Below are 19,539 nucleotides of genomic sequence, written 5' to 3' on the forward strand. Positions count from 1 at the left end.
GATTGCTTTCTGGTAATTGTGGGACCACTGGGAGTGTAGGTCCAATAAACTAGAAATCAATTGGGATACCAAGGCACATCCTCCCCCTACCTGTTTCACTTGTGGTGGTAAATGTGATCCCTCCCAAACCCACCCAAAACCCACTGTACCAACATGTAGGTGCCCTCCTTCATCCCTAAGGGCTATGGTAGTGGTGTACAGTTGTGGGGAGTGGAATTTGGTGCTCAGCACACAAGGTAAGGGAGCTATGTACCTGGGAGCAATTTCTGATGTCCACTTTAGTGCCCACTAGGGTGCCCAGTTGGTGTCCAGGCATGTCAGGGGGACCAGTGCACTACGAATGCTGGCTCCTCCCATGACCAAAGGGCTTGGATTTGGTCGTTTTTGAAATGGGCGTCCTCGATTTCCATTATTGCTGAAAACTGGGGATAACCATCTCTAAGGGCGATGATCTCAACATTTAGGTCAACAATCTCTAAGGTCGACCTAAATGTTGAGATTTGGGCGTCCCCGACTGTATTATCGAAATGAAAGATAAGTACATAAGTACATAAGTAATGCCATACTGGGAAAAGACCAAGGGTCCATCGAGCCCAGCATCCTGTCCACGACAGCGGCCAATCCAGGCCAAGGGCACCTGGCAAGCTTCCCAAACGTACAAACATTCTATACATGTTATTCCTGGAATTTTGGATTTTTCCAAGTCCGTTTAGTAGCGGTTTATGGACTTGTCCTTTAGGAATCCGTCCAACCCCTTTTTAAACTCTGCTAAGCTAACCGCCTTCACCACTTTCTCCGGCAACGAATTCCAGAGTTTAATTACACGTTGGGTGAAGAAACATTTTCTCCGATTTGTTTTAAATTTACTATACTGTAGTTTTATCGCATGCCCCCTAGTCCTAGTATTTTTGGAAAGCGTGAACAGACGCTTCACACCCACCTGTTCCACTCCACTCATTATTTTATATACCTCTATCATGTCTCCCCTCAGCCGTCTCTTCTCCAAGCTGTATAGCCCTAGCCTCCTTAGTCTTTCTTCATAGGGAAGTCGTCCCATCCTCACTATCATTTTAGTCGCCCTTCGCTGCACCTTTTCCAATTCTACATATCTTTCTTGAGATGCGGCGACCAGAATTGAACACAATACTCAAGGTGCGGTCGCACCATGGAGCGATACAACGGCATTATAACATCCTCACACCTGTTTTCCATACCTTTCCTAATAATACCCAGCATTCTATTCGCTTTCTTAGCCGCAGCAGCACACTGAGCAGAAGGTTTCAGTGTGTTATCGACGACGACCCAGATCCCTTTCTTGGTCCGTAACTCCTAACGTGGAACCTTGCATGACGTAGCTATAATTCGGGTTCTTTTTCCCACATGCATCACCTTGCACTTGCTCACATTAAACATCTGCCATTTAGCCACCCAGTCTCGTAAGGTCCTCTTGTAATTTTTCACAATCCTGTCGCGATTTAACGACTTTGAATAACTTTGTGTCATCAGCAAATTTAATTACCTCGCTAGTTACTCCCATCTCTAAATCATTTATAAATATATTAAAAAGCAGCGGTCCTAGCACGGACCCCTGAGGAACCCCACTAACTACCCTTCTCCATTGTGAATACTGCCCATTTAACCCCACTCTCTGTTTCCTATCCTTCAACCAGTTTTTAATCCACAATAGGACATTTCCTCCTATCCCATGACCCTCCAATTTCCTCTGTAGCCTTTCATGAGGTACCTTGTCAAACGCCTTTTGAAAATCCAGATACACAATATCAACCGACTCCCCTTTGTCCACATGTTTGTTCACTCCTTCAAAGAATTGAAGTAAATTGGTCAGGCAAGATTTCCCCACACAAAAGCCATGCTGACTCGGTCTCAGTAATCCATGTCCTCGGATGTGCTCTGTAATTTTGTTTTTAATAATAGCCTCTACCATTTTCCCTGGCACCGACGTCAGACTCACCGGTCTATAATTTCCCGGATCTACCCTGGAGCCTTTTTTAAAAATGGGCGTTACATTGGCCACCTTCCAATCTTCCGGTACCACGCTTGATTTTAAGGATAAGTTGCATATCACTAGCAGTAGCTCCGCAAGCTCGTTTTTCAGTTCTATCAGTACTCTAGGATGAATACCATCCAGTCCAGGAGATTTGCTACTCTTCAGTTTGCCGAACTGCCCCATTACGTCCTCCAGGTTTACCGTGAAGTCAGTAAGTTTCTCCGACTCGTCCGCTTGAAATACCATTTCCGACACCGGTATCCCACCCAAATCTTCCTCGGTGAAGACCGAAGCAAAGAATTCATTCAGTCTCTCCGCTACGTCTTTGTCTTCCTTGATCGCCCCTTTTACCCCTCGGTCATCCAGCGGCCCAACCGATTCTTTTGCCGGCTTCCTGCTTTTAATATACCGAAAAATTTTTTTACTATGTTTTTTTGCCTCTAATGCTATCTTTTTTTCATACTCCCTCTTGGCCTTCTTAATCTGCGTCTTGCATTTGCTTTGACACTCCTTATGCTGTTTCTTGTTATTTTCAGACGGTTCCTTCTTCCATTTTCTGAAGGCGTTTCTTTTAGCCCTAATAGCTTCCTTCACCTCACATTTCAACCAGGCCGGGTGTCTTTTGGACTTCCGTCTTTCTTTTCTAATTTGCGGAATATGTATGGCCTGGGCCTCCAGGATGGTATTTTGAACAGCGTCCACGCCTGTTGTACAGTTTTTACTCTCTCAGTTGCCCCCCTAAGTTTTTTTTTTACCGTTCTTCTCATTTTATCATAGTCTCCTTTTTTAAAGTTAAACGCTAACGTATTTGACTTTCTGTGTACAGTTACTTCAAGGTCGATGTCAAAACTGATCATATTATGGTCACTGTTATCAAGCGGCCCCAGTACCATAACGTCCCTCACCAGATCATGCGCTCCACTAAGGACCAAGTCTAGAATTTTTCCTTCTCTCGTCGGCTCCTGCACCAGTTGCTCCATAAAGCTGTCCTTGATTTCATCAAGGAATTGTATCTCTGTAGCATGTCCCGATGTTACATTTACCCAGTCTATATTTGGATAATTGAAGTCACCCATTATTATCACATTGCCCATTTTGTTCGCGTCTCTGATTTCTTTTATCATTTCTGTGTCTACCTGCTCATCCTGGCGAGGCGGACGGTAGTACACTCCTATCACCATTTTGTTCCCTTTTATACATGGAATTTCAACCCACAGTGATTCAAAGGTGTGATTTGTGTCCTGCTGAATTTGTAATCTATCTGAGTCAAGGCTCTCGTTAATACAATGCTACCCCTCCACCAGTCCGGTCCACCCTATCATTACGATATACTTTGTACCCCGGTATGACAGTGTCCCACTGGTTATCCTCCTTCCACCAGGTCTCAGTAATGCCTATTATATCCAATTTTTCATTTAGTGCAATATATTCCAACTCTCCCATCTTATTTCTTAGACTCCTAGCATTTGCATATAGACATTTCAGAGTATGTTTGTTGTTCTTATTTGCATGATGCTTAGTACCTGACACTATTGATTTGACATCTTTTGTCTGATCTTTAGTTGTATTTTAGGGCACCTGGCCTACCACGGTCTGTTGTGCAACCTCACTATCCAGAAACCCTATCTTCCCTGTTTGTGAGGTATCTTTGCAAGATACCTTTTCCCGAACCATGCGCTTTTGAGCGACTGTCGGCCTTCCCCCCATTTCTAGTTTAAAAGCTGCTCTATCTCTTTTTTAAATGCCAACGCCAGCAGCCTGGTCCCACCCTGGTTAAGGTGGAGCCCATCCTTTCGGAATAGGCTCCCCCTTCCCCAGAATGTTGCCCAGTTCCTAACAAATCTAAAACCCTCCTCCCTGCACCATCGTCTCATCCACGCATTGAGACTCTGGAGCTCTGCCTGTCTCTTGGGCCCTGCACGTGGAACAGGTAGCATTTCAGAAAATGCTACCCTAGAGGATCTGGATTTGAGCTTTCTACCTAAGAGCCTAAATTTGGCTTCCAGAACCTCTCTCCCACATTTTCCTATGTCATTGGTACCCACATGTACCAAGACAGCGGACTCCTCCCCAGCACTATCTAAAATCCTATCTAGGTGACGCGTGAGGTCCGCCACCTTCGCACCAGGCAGGCAAGTCACCAGGCGATCCTCACGTCCACCAGCCACCCAGCTATCTATATGCCTAATGATCGAATCACCAACTACAACAGCTGTCCTAACCTTTCCCTCCCGGGCAGCACTTGGAGACATATCCTCAGTGTGAGAGGATAGTACATCCCCTGGTGGGCAGGTCCTGGCTACAGGAGTACTTCCTACTTCACCAGGGTGATGCTCTCCTTCTAGGAGACCTCCCTCCTCCAAGGTAGCACAAGGGCTACTAGTGGAGGTGGGACCTCTCTACAACATCCCTGTAGGTCTGCTCTATGTACCTCTCTGTCTCCCTCAGCTCCACCAAGTCTGCTACTCTAGCCTCAAGAGAACGGACACGTTCTCTAAGAGCTAGAAGTTCTTTGCATCGGGCGCAAACATATGACATCTCACCAACTGGGAGATAATCATACATGTGACACTCAATGCAAAAGACTGGATAGCACCCTCTCTCTGCTGAACTGCTGACTCCATCTTAGTGTTTTTGAGTTTTCCAATATTTTAAAACTTGCTACAGTATTAAGGATATTGGCCTAATATAAAAGTGTCTTTTACTTTATATAGTGTATTGTATGATTTATATAGTATTTCCTTCTTAGATGGTAATGAAATGTATTTAAAACTCTATAAGAGCACTCCTTACTTGTTACCCTAATTACAATAACTGACTATAAATGAGGAGTTGTCCTAGGGGTGGGTGGACGCACATCTTGTTTTGATAATACGGGTTTCCCCGCCCCTTTGTGGCATCATCCTTACAGATGGGCCCCCTTAGAGATGGTCGTCCACGTTCGAAAATGTCACTTGACACAGGATGCTGGACTCCACCAACTTTTGGTCTGACGCAGAGTGATACTTTAAAAAAAACAAAAAAAGAACAAAAAGAAACCAAAAAATCACCTATAGAATGGTGCTAAAATCTAGATGACACAAAAATCAACCTTAACAACTATTCCATAAATCACTTATAAAATACAAACATAAATCGACTTTTGCATACCAAAATTTAGGTGAGATTTCTTATTGAAATTTCAACTAAGCTTGTAATGTGCTATGTAAAACGTCTTCTATAATTTGTGCACCTCACTAAGGGCCCCTTTTACCAAGCTGCGGCAAAGAGGTGTCTGCAGTGGCGTCGACCTGTGTTTTTCATTCGTGCCAATGCCACCTTTTACCGCACCTGGTAAAAGGAAGTCTCACTTTCCTGCACGAAATGGCCATATGGCAAGTAAAGCACTTGCAGCGCAGACATTTTGGGGGAAGCAGTAAGGGCTCCCGCGATAACCTGGTGGTAACCAGTCAGCACGTGGCACTGCCCGAGTACCACCGGGTACACTCTGGCACAACAAATAAATACATTTTTGTAGCGAAAGAAATGACAGCGAGCTAGGGATGGGAAGTACCGCTGGGCTGCTGCGATGGCTGCACTGTACTTCCTGTTTAGCGAGTGGTAAGCCTGCATTGGGTTTACTGCCACTTAGTAAAAGGAGCCCTAAGCAACACATCCATGACATACCCATGCTCTTGTGAATGCCACCTTGCAGTCATAAGTTAAGGGGCCTTTGTACTAAGCTGCCCTAAGAAATAGACATAAGGAGTGCTAATGCGGCACTTTCCCCAAACTAATCCCATTTCTAGAGTGGACATAAAATATACTTTTTTAAAATTATATTTTTCTGACCTTACGCAAATATTTGAATTAGAAGGCAGTGATTGAAAAAAAATTAATGTGGAAGCCTTTAATACCTTCCATTTAGGATGCACTAAAGGCTCTTAAATTAAGGGGCTCTTTTATAAAGGTGCACCAAAAAGTGGCCTACGGTACTCTGTCTGCTCATATTGAACCATTTGTCCACTGCGTCTGGAAAAAATGTATTTTGGGGGGGGGGGCAGGAAATGGATGTGTGGCAAAACTTAAACCAGCACATGTCTATTTACAGCCTGAGCCCTTAATGACTCCCATTGACGTAGTGGTAAGAGCTCATGTGTTATCCATGCATGTGCCAACTGCCAGTTATTTTCTACCACGTGTTTTGGGTATGCGCCAAACTTGGAATTACCATCAGGCGTACATGCTAGCCAGGCAGTAATGCCAATTTGACACGTACTGGACGCGTGTAGAAACATATACGCCTTTATAAAAGGGTCCATTAGTGTCTGATAATCAATTAGTATTTGCTAATATGAAAGCACAACCTGGTTAATGCCACTATGTTCATTCTCCACCCATGACAAGCCCTCTCTAAAAAAAATATTTCTAACTATACATTATCTTTCTAGCTCAACCAATACCTAAAAGAGGTTCACTTTAACAACCCAGATGGACGTGAAATCTTCTTTGATGACAAAAGACATGTTGCAACTCACTATGACATCATGCAGGTCTTTCAGTTCCCTAATTGACCACCGCCTGGATCCATGTTGGAAGTTTCAAGCCCTCAGCTCCCAAGGACAAGCAACTCTTTGTGAACCTTACCGCCATCAGATGGAAAACTCCCTTTAACCAGGCCTGACACCATCCTGTTTGTAGTAGGGTTTATAACGTGGGAACAGAGCAGCTTAGAAAAGGCAGAGGAAGAAAAGGATTTGAAAAAGTTTGCAATCACAAGTTTTTATAATTATAGAATAAATATTCCTGCTCTTTGTTGCAAACATTCCCAATCTGTCTTTAAATTACTTCTCATGTAACTGTTGTGTGATACCTCCGAAATGCTCTATTTACCGGGGGATATTTAGCATGTTGTCATTAGTACATCAGAAGTATTGGAAGCAGATATAGCAGACAAGCTCTCTTATAGAGAGAGGCAACTGCTGATTGGGAATATGACTATTTCTCTCTTTCTTCCTCTCCTTAGGTCCCCCGCTCTGTGTGCTCTGAGAGCTGTGTTCCTGGATACAGGAAAGTCATTGATCCTGAGAAGCCGGTCTGCTGCTTTGACTGTGTCCCCTGCTCTGAAGGGATGTATTCTAATACCACAGGTAGACAAACACATCACAGTGTTTTATAAATATAAAATACCTAATGTTGATGTGAACCAGATATACATCTATAGGTACTGGAAACTTAGAAAATACATTGATATAGCAAGATGATAAATATTTCTATGCATCCTACATCATATTTAATATTCAGATTTATGCAATAAAGGTAATTTTTGGCTATGGCCTCTTAGCTTCTGAAACAATGTAGCATTCTATGTAGCAACACATATTGGACTAGATTCAGTGAATGGCACCAATTCAGGTGCCAAAGATTGAGCACTGAAAGCTATTCTCTAGCACACTATTCCCTCAGCACACTACCGACCTCGATAACTTTAACTTCATCAATGGAATGAACCCAACCTTTTGCGAATACACAGCAGACCATACATGGACAAAATTTGCTCTCCTCACCATTGAATCAGTCACACAGGCGAATTATAGGTTCTCCAATACCCACTGTAAACTGGACATCTGCCCCCACCATCTACTTAAATCTGCACCCAACTGTTTCTTAGCGGACCACACTTTCTAAATTACATGTTACAAAAAGGTTTATTCCCTGAGGAATACGGCAACATCCTACTCACCACTTTACCAAAAGACACCAAGAAAAAAAACAAATGATCTCACCAACTACCGCCCAGTTGCATCCCATTAGTAGTCAAACTGATGGAAAGCCTAGTTACCAAACAGCTCACTGAATATCTGGACAAGTTCTCATTTTTACATGAGTCACAATCAGGATTCCGCCCCCTTCAGAGCACCAAAACTGTACTAGTCACTCTTCTGGCCAAATTCAAGCGGGAAATAGCCACAGGTAAAAACATCCTCCTCCTCCAATTTGACATGTCAAGCGCTTTTGATATGGTAAACCACAACATACTACTAAAACTATTAGATCACTTCGAGATTGGTGGACATATACTTAACTGGATCAAAGGTTTCCTAACCACCAGAACATATCAAGTAAAATCAAATTCAAACATATCGCCTCCATGGAAATCTGACTGCCTAGTACCTCAAGGCTCTCCACTATCACCAATACTCTTCAATATAATGATGATCCCACTGGCCAAAGCCTTATCCAACATAGGCCTCAACCCGTTCATTTATGCAGACGACGTTACAATCTATATTCCCTTCAAATATGATTTGGCAGAAATTACCAATGAAATGAAGCTCGGCTTGAACACAATGGTCTCATGGGCAAATTTCTTCCAACTGAAATTGAACTCTGAAAAACCACACAGCCTTGTCTTATCATCTCAATACAATAAGCTCACCCCCACAGCCATAAACAACCCAGACCATACCCTCCCTATCCCAGATAACTTAAAAATACTCGGCGTCATAATTGACCGCAACCTTACTCTTGAAAGCCAAGTAAACTCCACAACAAAGAAATGTTCCATTCAATGTGGAAACTTAAATGCCTAAAACCCTTCTTCCCAGAGAAACATTTTGTAAATTAATACAATCAATGGTATTAAGCCATGCAGATTACTGTAACGGAATCTACGCGGGATGCAAAGATCAACTCACAAAGAAACTCCAGACAGCCCAGAATACAGCAGCCAGGCTGATATTCGGTAAGACCCGATTCGAAAGTGCCAGACCCTTCTGAGAAAAACTGCACTGGCTCCCTATTAAGGAGCGCATTACCTTCAAATTCTGTACCCTGATCCACAAAATTATCTACGGCGCAGTCCCAGGATACATGATTGACCTCATAGACCTGCCAAATAGGAACAGTTCCGGATTATCTCGAACATATCTAAATCTCCATTATCCATGCTGCAGAGGTCTCAAATACAAAACAACCTATGCATCCAGCTTCTCCTATTTAGGTACAAAACTATGGAATGCACTGCCAAAAGGAGTGAAAACAATCTACGACCATCTAAACTTCAGGAAATCACTAAAAACCTACCTATTTAGAAAGGCATAAACTATTGACCCAACATAGGTGCCAACGCCCTGCAATGCAGCAAATCCAGTGATTGTATTGGACACTATTTAACCTTCCCTCTCTCTGATCCCTTATGCCTGAAAGAAATGGACCCTTTACTTGCCCACAATATCACCTTGTATTTGTTTCTCTGCCGTTCTTGGCAAACACCTATGGTACTATGTTTGCCACATTAAGCCTGCAAATATGTGGGAAATGTGGGATACAAATGTAATAAATAAATAAATATTCTCTATTCTGAATTGGGTGCCATTTATAGAATAGCGCTTAGCACAAGGATCCATGTCAAAATATTTAGATGTGGCTAATTAAGACCAGTAATCAACTGTTAGCACTCAATTATTGGCACTAATTGGCTCATTGCTCTGTTAAATTGTGTGCACAAATTGGGCAAATATCCATATTTCTATACACACAGTTTTGAGCTTCATTAATAGAATAGGGGTGATTGTGTGCACAGACCTAGCTGGGGAAAAATAAAACAGCCACATTCTATAGTGGAAGCATATGCAAACTATTGTTAAAAAAATGACCCAACTAATTTATGCCTTTCATTCTTACCTTTGTGTATCTGTGCACAGGGATGGCCCAAGTCAGTCTGCCACCTGAGGTGAGATTTGTGGTGATGCCCTTGGCCCTCCCAGTACCCTGCCACCCCTCAAATCCTATATCTCCCCTCACACTCTCTCCCAACTCTCTCACTGATTTGTTGGTAATGAAATATTTACAAATTAATCCTTAAGAAATTATGTTTCATAGATGCAGAGAACTGCTTGAATTGCCCTGAAGATCGGTGGCCCAGTGAGAAGAAGGATGAGTGTTTACCAAGAGACATTGATTTCTTGTCCTATGATGATCCTTTGGGTGAAACTTTGTCTTCAATTTCTATTCTCTTATTCATTATCACTGTCCTAGTGTTGGGAATCTTAATTAAATATCAGGACACACCAGTAGTGAAAGCCAATAACCGGAACCTCAGCTACATCCTCCTCATCTCCCTCATGTTCTCTTTCCTCTGTGCCTTGGTATTCATTGGTCAGCCTGAGACATTGACCTGTCTTCTCAGGCAATCTGCTTTTGGGATAATATTTACAATTGCTGTTTCGACTGTATTAGCAAAAACTGTTACAGTAGTCATTGCCTTTGGTGCCAACAAGCCCGGCAGCAATTTAAGAAAATGGGTTGGGACAAGAGTGTCCTATCTAGTTCTTCTCTGCACCTCTGGTGAAATTGTGATATGCACTGTATGGCTGCTCATCTCTCCTCCGTTCCCTGAATTTGACACACAATCTGTTACTGGAAAGATGGTTTTACAGTGCAATGAGGGGTCCACTACAGCATTTTATAGTGATTGGGTACATGTTCTTTTTGGCATTTCTTAGTTTCAGTGTGGCTTTCCTAGTAAGGAAGGTTCCAGATAGTTTTAATGAGGCTCAGTTTATCACTTTCAGCATGCTGGTGTTCTGTAGTGTTTGGGTATCCTTCATCCCATCATACCTGAGCACCAAAGGCAAATCCATGGTGGCTGTGGAGATATTTGCAATTCTGGCTTCTAGTGCTGGACTACTGGGTTGTATATTCATCCCCAAGTGTTACATTATTCTGCTCAGACCTGACCTGAATACAAGGGGACATATAATAGGAAAAGAAATATCATTAAAAAATACCATAAGGAGGAGGATTTATTTATCATGATCTTGTGTCCCTGCCCCATGAGGAAAGTTGAAAATTGATCAACATTGTTAAAAATGATTGAATTTTGAACTCTGAATACCTTTAAAATAGTCTGTAAACATTGAGGCAAATTTTCAAAGGATGGTAAAAATGTATTTGCTGCTGTCAAACTTATAAGTTCTTTACTCATAAATGCTCATCCCCTATACAGATAGTACCAGGCTCCAAAACAGTCTATCTGCTCAGTATTTATTTATTTTATTTCACAGTTTCTATACCACACTATCCTAGATACTAGGAGGGTTATATCATTATACACATATTTATCAAAAATAGCTAAAATGAAGACATCCTAAAACCTATTAACTTCTTATAAATAGTAAAATCATTCTAGCATGACCAAATCACCATTACTATCACCATCTTCAATTAAGAGCCTTTTGAAACAAAAAATTGTTTTTGAAGCTGTATGTTTTCCTTCTACACAACTGTACTAGAAACATATTCCAAAATTGAGCATCCTCTATGGAAAATATTATTTGCCTGTAATCATCTAGTCTGATATGTTTGAAAGCTCGAACATCTAGTAAAAGTTTCTCTACAGAGCACAATGCTCAGGATGGACAAAACACCCTCAGTACTGTTTCCAAAGGCAGGGGGACTTCATTTTTTTACTGCTTTGAAAATCAAGACCAACAGGTAACCAGTGAAATGTTTGTAGCGCTAGGGAAATTATGGTCAAATCTCAAGGTATTAGACAGAAGTCTAGCTATAGCATTCTGTGCTGTTAATGTTTCAGCAAAACTGCTAGAAGTAAAGAATTATTGTAGTCAATTAATGGCATAATTAATGCCTGCACTACTTTTCTATAATTTAACTCAGACAACAAATCATTTAGTCTTCTTACAACCGTTATTTTTTAACCAAGGATCAACAATTTTTTTTCTTTTTAAAGAAAGAGTAGAATCAAGAATAATTCAAAACTGGTTAACTTCTCGTACAATAGGGATAGTTGTCTCTCCTAGTTTCAATACACGAAGAAGGGCAACCTTTGAAAGTGAAGAAAAGGCTAGACGAATTTCATATTTAATATAAAAAGTTTATTTACAATTCTACCGGATACCTTCAATGGAGGTATTCAGGAAGCATATCTAGACAAAGCAGTCAGAATGCTTACTACTTCTTTGTTCCACTCTGTTTTTATACCATTCTTCTTTGGCATCTGACTAATTCTCTCATACAACATTCCTGTGCAAGTCTCTGAATACCACAACGCTGTTAATCATGTGCAGAACATGCTACATCTGTTTTCCCTTATTGCTCCCTCTTCTTTACAGACTTTCTGGAGCCGTGCCTTTGGCTGATGTTTAATGTCCGTCACCTTCTTCTCATGCCTCAGGAGATTTAGTGTTGAAACAGCTTGTTGTAATCATGGAGCTTTCCACTCCCCATCTTTCATGCTTTTATTCAACAAATCCTCCCTTGAGTTCTGGTGTGTTCCAGGACTCATACATCTGTTTCAGCTCCAGTCTGTTTCTTTTTACCTCCCTTCTAAATCTCCTCCCCCCTGTTTGTGTCATTCAGTTTCTGCACGCTTTTTCAATATTTTTGGCTGACATATTAAAGTTCTATTCTGATTTCAGTTACCATTGTCATTTTAAAAGCATCCTGGCACATCTTTGCAAACATGCTAATACACATGTTACACAGCATTAAACAGATTCAATTGTACTAGGGTACAAAATTTATATCTCTTGAGGTATATAATTTATAGGACAGTGAGCTTCATCAAAGGGGAATACACTGTCATTCATTCTTACTTTTCATTAGCTGATGTGGCATTAAAAATTACACAAATTAAAAGCATAACATTCCTTGAATCAGTTGTTACATACCATTGAGTTAAAGTGTTATTGCAGCTTGTTTTATTGCCACACTTTTCTTTGGTGGCTGTGACATTTACAATCACTGTACTTCCTTCTATAGACCAATTACCTGTTACAACATTGTGCGTGTAATTGCACTTTATCGGGGGAATGTTTCCAGTTGTCATACTATTAATCAGACACCAAAATGATGTCTGTGGGTACTTGTCCATAAGCAAGGCTTGCTTATAAATAGTCTCATTTGTCCAATGAAGGTTTGCACCATCCCTTACACAGGTATTATTGGGATAACGGTGCCCACCCAACTTTATCATTGTAGTCCCATATATCATAGCTGGCAAGGACAAGGATGTGGGCACATATGATACAATCAGTCAAATTCAACATCTTGGCCGCTGTAACAAGTTTATTCTCATATGTGTTCATTGTCCATTAACAAACAACAACATCCCAATACCATCATGTTGAGGGACATGATGTTTGTTTATTCTTTGTCCATTTCAATATTATTAGTTCGTCGAATATCTGATAAGTGTATCCAAGAAGTATGACCTTCCAGACGGGCAGCGGTCTGAGTAAGGGCCGTGATAGCAAAAGGCCCTACATACACAGGATCCTTCCACGTTTTATGTATAAAGTTCTTTCTTAGTACTAGATCACCTACTTTAAAAGCACAAACATCATTAGTAGTCCCTGCCTGTGATGCTACATTTGTTCGGATCATATCACTCGTCAGGTTCAACATTGGTTGTAGCTTTTGCCAGTACTGAGCTGTATTATCAGTACTTGCCGTCTGCATTGGGAAGAAATGACGTCCTGTCTGAATTTGGAATGGGGTCAATTTAGTACGGGTATTAGGTTGAGCCCGCATAACCATCAAAGCTAATGGTAACAAATCAAGCCAGGTATATGGTTTACCTGCTGTTTCCTTGTTTAAAGCCTTCAGTAATACTCTCAATTTAGTTTTCAATATACCATTGTATCGTTCCACCAGTCCATTGGAGGTAGGACGGTACACTGATATCTTTCTGTGTGTCAATTGCATGACTGTTGCCATTTCTTCCAGAATAGCGTTGTTAAAATGTGTTCCATTATCAGAAATCACTTTAGTTGGACAACCATGTCTTGGCAAAATATGTGTTATTAAACATTGCACAACTTCATGCACAGTCTCCCTCTTACATGGAAATGCTTCTATCCACCTTGAAAAAGCATCCACCCAAACTAACAAATATCTTTTTCCCTGCACTGGAACAATCATATCAGTGAAATCAATATACCATTCTTTTGCTGGGCCTTCTGGTATTGGAAGTGTCCCAGGCGATATTTTAGGGCCTCTTTTAGGTATATTAGTATTACATACCATGCAATTTTGCACAACCTGTTGAATCAAGTTATCAATTTTCAAAGTCCAAAATCTTTGTTCAAATTGTTGTTTCATTGTTTCTCTGTTCCAATGCATGATTGCATGCCACCCAGTCAATACCTTAATCGCCTGGCTCATTGGCATGCAAGGTAATCCTTCTTCCTCATTAAACCATTCACTTCCCAATTTCATACATCCTTTCTTCAACCATTTTTCACTTTCCTGTTCCTCTGGCTGCCACATTTCAATCTTATCTACATTCGTAAGTGGCCCTTCCTGTGTCTGTCTAGTATTATACAAAATCTTTTCACTTTGCTTAACCACCTCCGTTGCTGCTGCATCAGCCATTGCATTACCTAGTGCCTCAAAGGTTGGCCTTTCAGTGTGGGCCGGGGTCCACACAACTGCAGTTTTTCTACCTTCACGTTCCCTTCTTGCCAAAATTTCAAACAGCAATTTCCAATATGTGTAATGTTGTAAATTTTTACCTGCACTGGTTATCATCCCCCTACGTTGCCATTTTAATATATGATACTGTAGTGAACTTGCAACGTAACCACTATCAGTATATATGGTGACATTTTGAGTCATATCAGTGTGTTGTAAGGCCGTAATAACAGCCAAAAGTTCAGCATGCTGTGCAGTATGGTCAGGAGGGGTTTTATATTGTACTTGCATTATCTTTCTTAGATTCTCATCTACCTGCACGCAGGCAAAGCCTGCAACAGTCCTTTCACAAGCTCCATCTGTAAACCATATTAACCCATCAGATAAGGGTTCAAAAGTAAGACAGTGAAATGTAGGGATTTCTATAGTATCAATCTCAATCTCTTGATCGACAGGAAAAAGCAGATCTATCTTATTTCTCTGTTCTTTAGTTAATGGTATTATTCTTATATCTTGTCCTAAAAGTACTGCTTGATATTTTCCAAATCTAGTGGCTGTCAATGCTGTTTGGCTAGGGCTCAACAGCGTTTTAATCGTGTGGTTGGTATGTATTACAATAGGAACAAAAGGCATTTGTGCTCTCCATTTGCCTACTGCAGCCACTATAGCTGTCAGTAACTTTGGTATTTCTTTCATTCCCTTTTCCACATGATTAAAAGAGCCTGATAAAAAAGCTACTGGTGTATTTACTTCATTATTTGATTAATCATAGCTGCCCAACTGTTTCCCATGTCTTTTACCCACAGATGCACAGGTGATTGGATATCTATTACTGCTAAGGGTCCTGGGGATAACAAATCCCTCACAATCTTAGCCAATACTATCTTATCCTGCTCGTCCAACACAATCAGAGTCTTTGGTGTGGCTGCGGGCAGTTTCAAATGTTTATAAAGTCTCATTACTTTTTGTGTATAATTTGGTATCCATTGTCTGCAGTAATTTAACATTCCCAAAACAGCACGTAACTGGGTAACTGTTTGCGGTACCGGAGTCTCATTTAAAATAGATATAACCTCCGGTATAATGACCTTATGTTCTGCAGAAACATTTTGTCCTAAAAAGGTGACAGTAGACTGAGCTATAACACATTTTTCCTTGTTACATTTATATCCTAACTCTCCTAATAACAAAAATAATTTTCTAGTCCATTCTAGGCATTCTGCTTCAGTCTCAGCAGACAGTAGAATATCATCTACATAGACAAACAATGACACCGTGTGGCCAAATCATACATTTCAGACGTAGCCAGAGTTTTCAAATCGGGATATTTGCCTTCCTCTGTGCTACCTTTCCCCTTTTCTTTTTTTCTTACTCGTTTTGCTTCTCTTTTCTGTTCTCTAGTCCCCACATCACTGTCCTCATTATCCCCTCCCTTTTCACTTTCTGAATCACTGGGGGGGTCATCAAGAGCCGAATACCCAGCGCATGGCACAGGGCGCTTTGGCTTTGATTCCTTCATTTTTTATCAGTCGCCCTTAGGGGGCACAACGTGTCCCTGCTAGATTCATACGACGGGGGATTATTTCTTTTATACATTTCTGCCTCTTGTTGTATTCTATCTACATCAGCATGAAAAAGATCTGCTGCTACAGAAAATAAGTTCCAAATTGTAAGATGTTTCTCTAAACTTTTCTGCTTATTTTTATTTTCTTGTATGTATTTCAGGAGAGATAATAATTTTGGACGATCAAACGATCCATACTGAGACCAGCTCAAAAAAGAATCTTTTGCATCATATTTGACCCATTTCTCATGTGTTTCTTCAATCTGTTTTTTTTCTAACGGGAATAATTCTATGACATGCTGCAAAGGGGTGCATTTTTTGAACTATCTAAATCTAAATACAAAGTATATACAGGGGTTTTTTTCTTTCTTATCTGCCCCTTTCCCTTCCATTTTATTCTGACTATTACAATTTCTCCTATAAAGCCACAATCTACAAAAATATACTAATGCACCTAAACAGAGGAAATATACAAAACAGAAAACTACAAAGCTAAACAAATATACCACTAATAAGTCCACAATGTAAGCTTACTCGCGTCTTCTCGTTTATTTTTAGCAAGCCCAGGAGTCGTCACCTGTATGTCCACGTCAGTAGGTTGATCACTCCCAAATCAGTGGTACACAGAAATCAGGCTTAAACAACGCTTGCTCTCCAAATCCTGTAAAAACTTTCATTAACAACAAAAACTTAATTTGTCATTCGTCTCGCCCTTTCTTTTCCGTGTGCGGCATAAATCTTCAGTCCTGCCGTGGTCGCCACTTTGAAGAAAAGGCTAGACGAATTTCATATTTAATATAAAAAGTTTATTTACATTTCTACCGGATACCTTCAATGGAGGTATTCAGGAAGCATATCTAGACAAAGCAGTCAGAATGCTTACTACTTCTTTGTTCCACTCTGTTTTTATACCATTCTTCTTTGGCATCTGACTAATTCTCTCATACAACATTCCTGTGCAAGTCTCTGAATACCACAACGCTGTTAATCATGTGCAGAACATGCTACATCTGTTTTCCCTTATTGCTCCCCCTTCTTTACAGACTTTCTGGAGCCGTGCCTTTGGCTGATGTTTAATGTCCGTCACCTTCTTCTCATGCCTCAGGAGATTTAGTGTTGAAACAGCTTGTTGTAATCATGGAGCTTTCCACTCCCCATCTTTCATGCTTTTATTCAACAAAAGCTAATCAAGAAATGTATTAAGTTATGTCCAATAAAAAAGGTATCATCATATTTTCTTTTCCATGTTTTATTTTGTTTGATTTCTATTGATAACCTAATACAGTAGGGCAAGTCCTATCAGCTTGGTCAGACAGAATTTGGCTCTTTTCCATGAGTTTCAATCTATGTGCTGTCATCCAGCTCTTAACTAACAGTAAATATAATTCAAAAAGTCAAAGGATTCCTTGACCTATTTAGTAATAGGAAAATAAAACTGTATGTGATCAACAAAACCATAACCTGTTGGCTTTCAGGTCATCTTTAATGTCCTACTTCCCATCTACAACTTTTAGGTACTATAATTACACCTGTTAACTGTCAAAGGGTCAAGAAATTTGCCATACCCTCTGAGATCAAAAGTTACCCCAAGCTAATGCTGTTCTTATTTTTATTAACTGAATCAAAAGAATGTTGAGTTATGCACTCTTTAACTTTGAGAAAATTAAAATTTATACATTTAAAATTAATTACTGTAATTGTAAAAATGTCTTATAGCAGTTCTTACATTAGAACACTCTTATTGATTCGAAATCTTTGAAATATTTAACAATTTGAAAATGTAAAATTCACAGGCAGGGGCAAGGAACACCAGGGGCTACACTTCCCACTCCTCCCATGCTGTATTATCCTTCTTTCTTGTCCTTTCACCCATCTACCATCAATCTCTCCCTTTTCAAAATAAATCACTGAGACATAGGACTCTTGTATGAAGAAGTAGAATTTATTATTGCTGCTGCATTACAACATATCTTAACCAATTATAATGCATACATAATGAAGACAAGTAATATTTCCCATTTGCAAATCCCTATCAAGACCTAACTTCACCTCACCAGTCAGTTAGCTGTAGAGACACACAGCTATTTACTCATTACAATACTTCACACATTTTCTGACTTGCATGTATATGCAGACTATGAAAACTCGAGTACATCTCAATTATTGACTTCACTTTTGGGTTTGTCATAACATGAAAATGTAAAAAAGAGTTTAAAAAAGGGGAAGAGAATGAAGGCTGATGAAGGGGGAATTACATTAACCTGCACTGTAAGGTTTAAGGACATTTGCTCAGAACATAAATGTCATGGAATCCGGGATGGTGAGCCCTTGGACTGCAGACAGGACTGCAGCAGACAAGACCTCTGGGAAGGCACAGAGCAGAGGCGGGCCAGACACTTAATCCAGATGAGATACAAGACATAGCAAATAAACAGTACACACTCCAGGCAAGGTAGAACTAGAGCCTGGCTAAAGCAAAAACCAGGAATAGAGCTTGACTAATGCAGGAACCAGGAACAAAGGAAGGACAAGCAGACGGGCTGTAAGGCCAAACTGGAACCCACTTGTACTAGAGGGAAGGGAAAAGAAACAGAACAGAATCTCTTGAGCAAGTACTACTCAATCAGTGCTCACATACTGCACTAAGCAGTGCCACAAACAGGAGGTCAAAACACCCTACAAACAGGCACAAAGAAACAGAAGGGAAAAGATAACCCCACTCAGGCTCACATAGTAGAATCAACAAGTAAAAGATAATAGGGGAAACCACAAAGGGAGACAGCACAGGGCTATGCTTAGAACCACAGCTATATGGACGAATAGTCCTAACTAACTCAAACAGAATATCACACAGAGAGGTAGCTCAGGGCTGGGCTAGTAGTCATAGCTAAACAGAAGAACAACCCACTCAAACTCAAATAGAATCAAACAGAGAGGCCACTCAGGGCTGTGCTAGTAGTCACAGCTAAACAGAAGAGCAACCCACTCAATCACAAACAGAACCAAACAGAGAGAACTCAAACAGAAATCACATCGGGAAATCTCAAGACAGGGCCACACGGCCGTAGTAAAGGAAAACTCACGACTGTGCCACACAGCACTCAAGGATAAAGGTATGCCACTCATTGGGACACACAAGGCTGTGTCACACACACTCAAGGATAAAGGGAAGCCACACATAGGAATACATAAGGCAATGCCACAGCGTCAAATAACAGACACTAGAGACAAAGGGAAAAACCAGCAAAATGGAAAGGACATACACAAGTCAGATAAGGAGCAGTACTCGCAACAGCCAGGAAACAAACATAGCAGACAAAGAGTTAAAGCAGGTTAAAGGGAAAGGCTGCTTCTAATACACAAATCAGCAAAGGAGTAGTGCTGATAAGAGCCAGGTAACGAACACAGCACACAAAGGGTTAAAGCAGACTAAAATGAAAATGTGCTTCTAAATACATAAGTCAGCAAAGAAGTAGTGCTCAAAATAGCCAAATAAACACAGCACACAAAGGGTTAAAGCAGACACAAGGGAAAGCAAACAAAGAAACTA

At 40.6% G+C, this 19,539-nt stretch overlaps 1 protein-coding gene across 1 annotated transcript in view; it reads left to right on the plus strand.

The window, feature by feature from the left end:
• The window catches only part of LOC115459301 (vomeronasal type-2 receptor 26-like), a gene marked incomplete at its 3' end in the record, with an annotated part of 49,124 nt that extends 38,657 nt beyond the window's left edge, over positions 1-10,467 (plus strand). The window contains exons 2-4 of the mRNA XM_030189146.1: positions 6,439-6,540; positions 7,014-7,137; positions 9,872-10,467. Of these exons, the coding sequence (XP_030045006.1) occupies positions 6,439-6,540; positions 7,014-7,137; positions 9,872-10,467 (822 nt within the window). The remainder of the gene's footprint in view (positions 1-6,438; positions 6,541-7,013; positions 7,138-9,871) is intronic.
• Positions 10,468-19,539: the final 9,072 nt, after the last annotated feature.

Source organism: Microcaecilia unicolor, unplaced genomic scaffold (genome assembly GCF_901765095.1).
Source record: "Microcaecilia unicolor unplaced genomic scaffold, aMicUni1.1, whole genome shotgun sequence".
Lineage (NCBI taxonomy): Eukaryota > Metazoa > Chordata > Amphibia > Gymnophiona > Siphonopidae > Microcaecilia > Microcaecilia unicolor.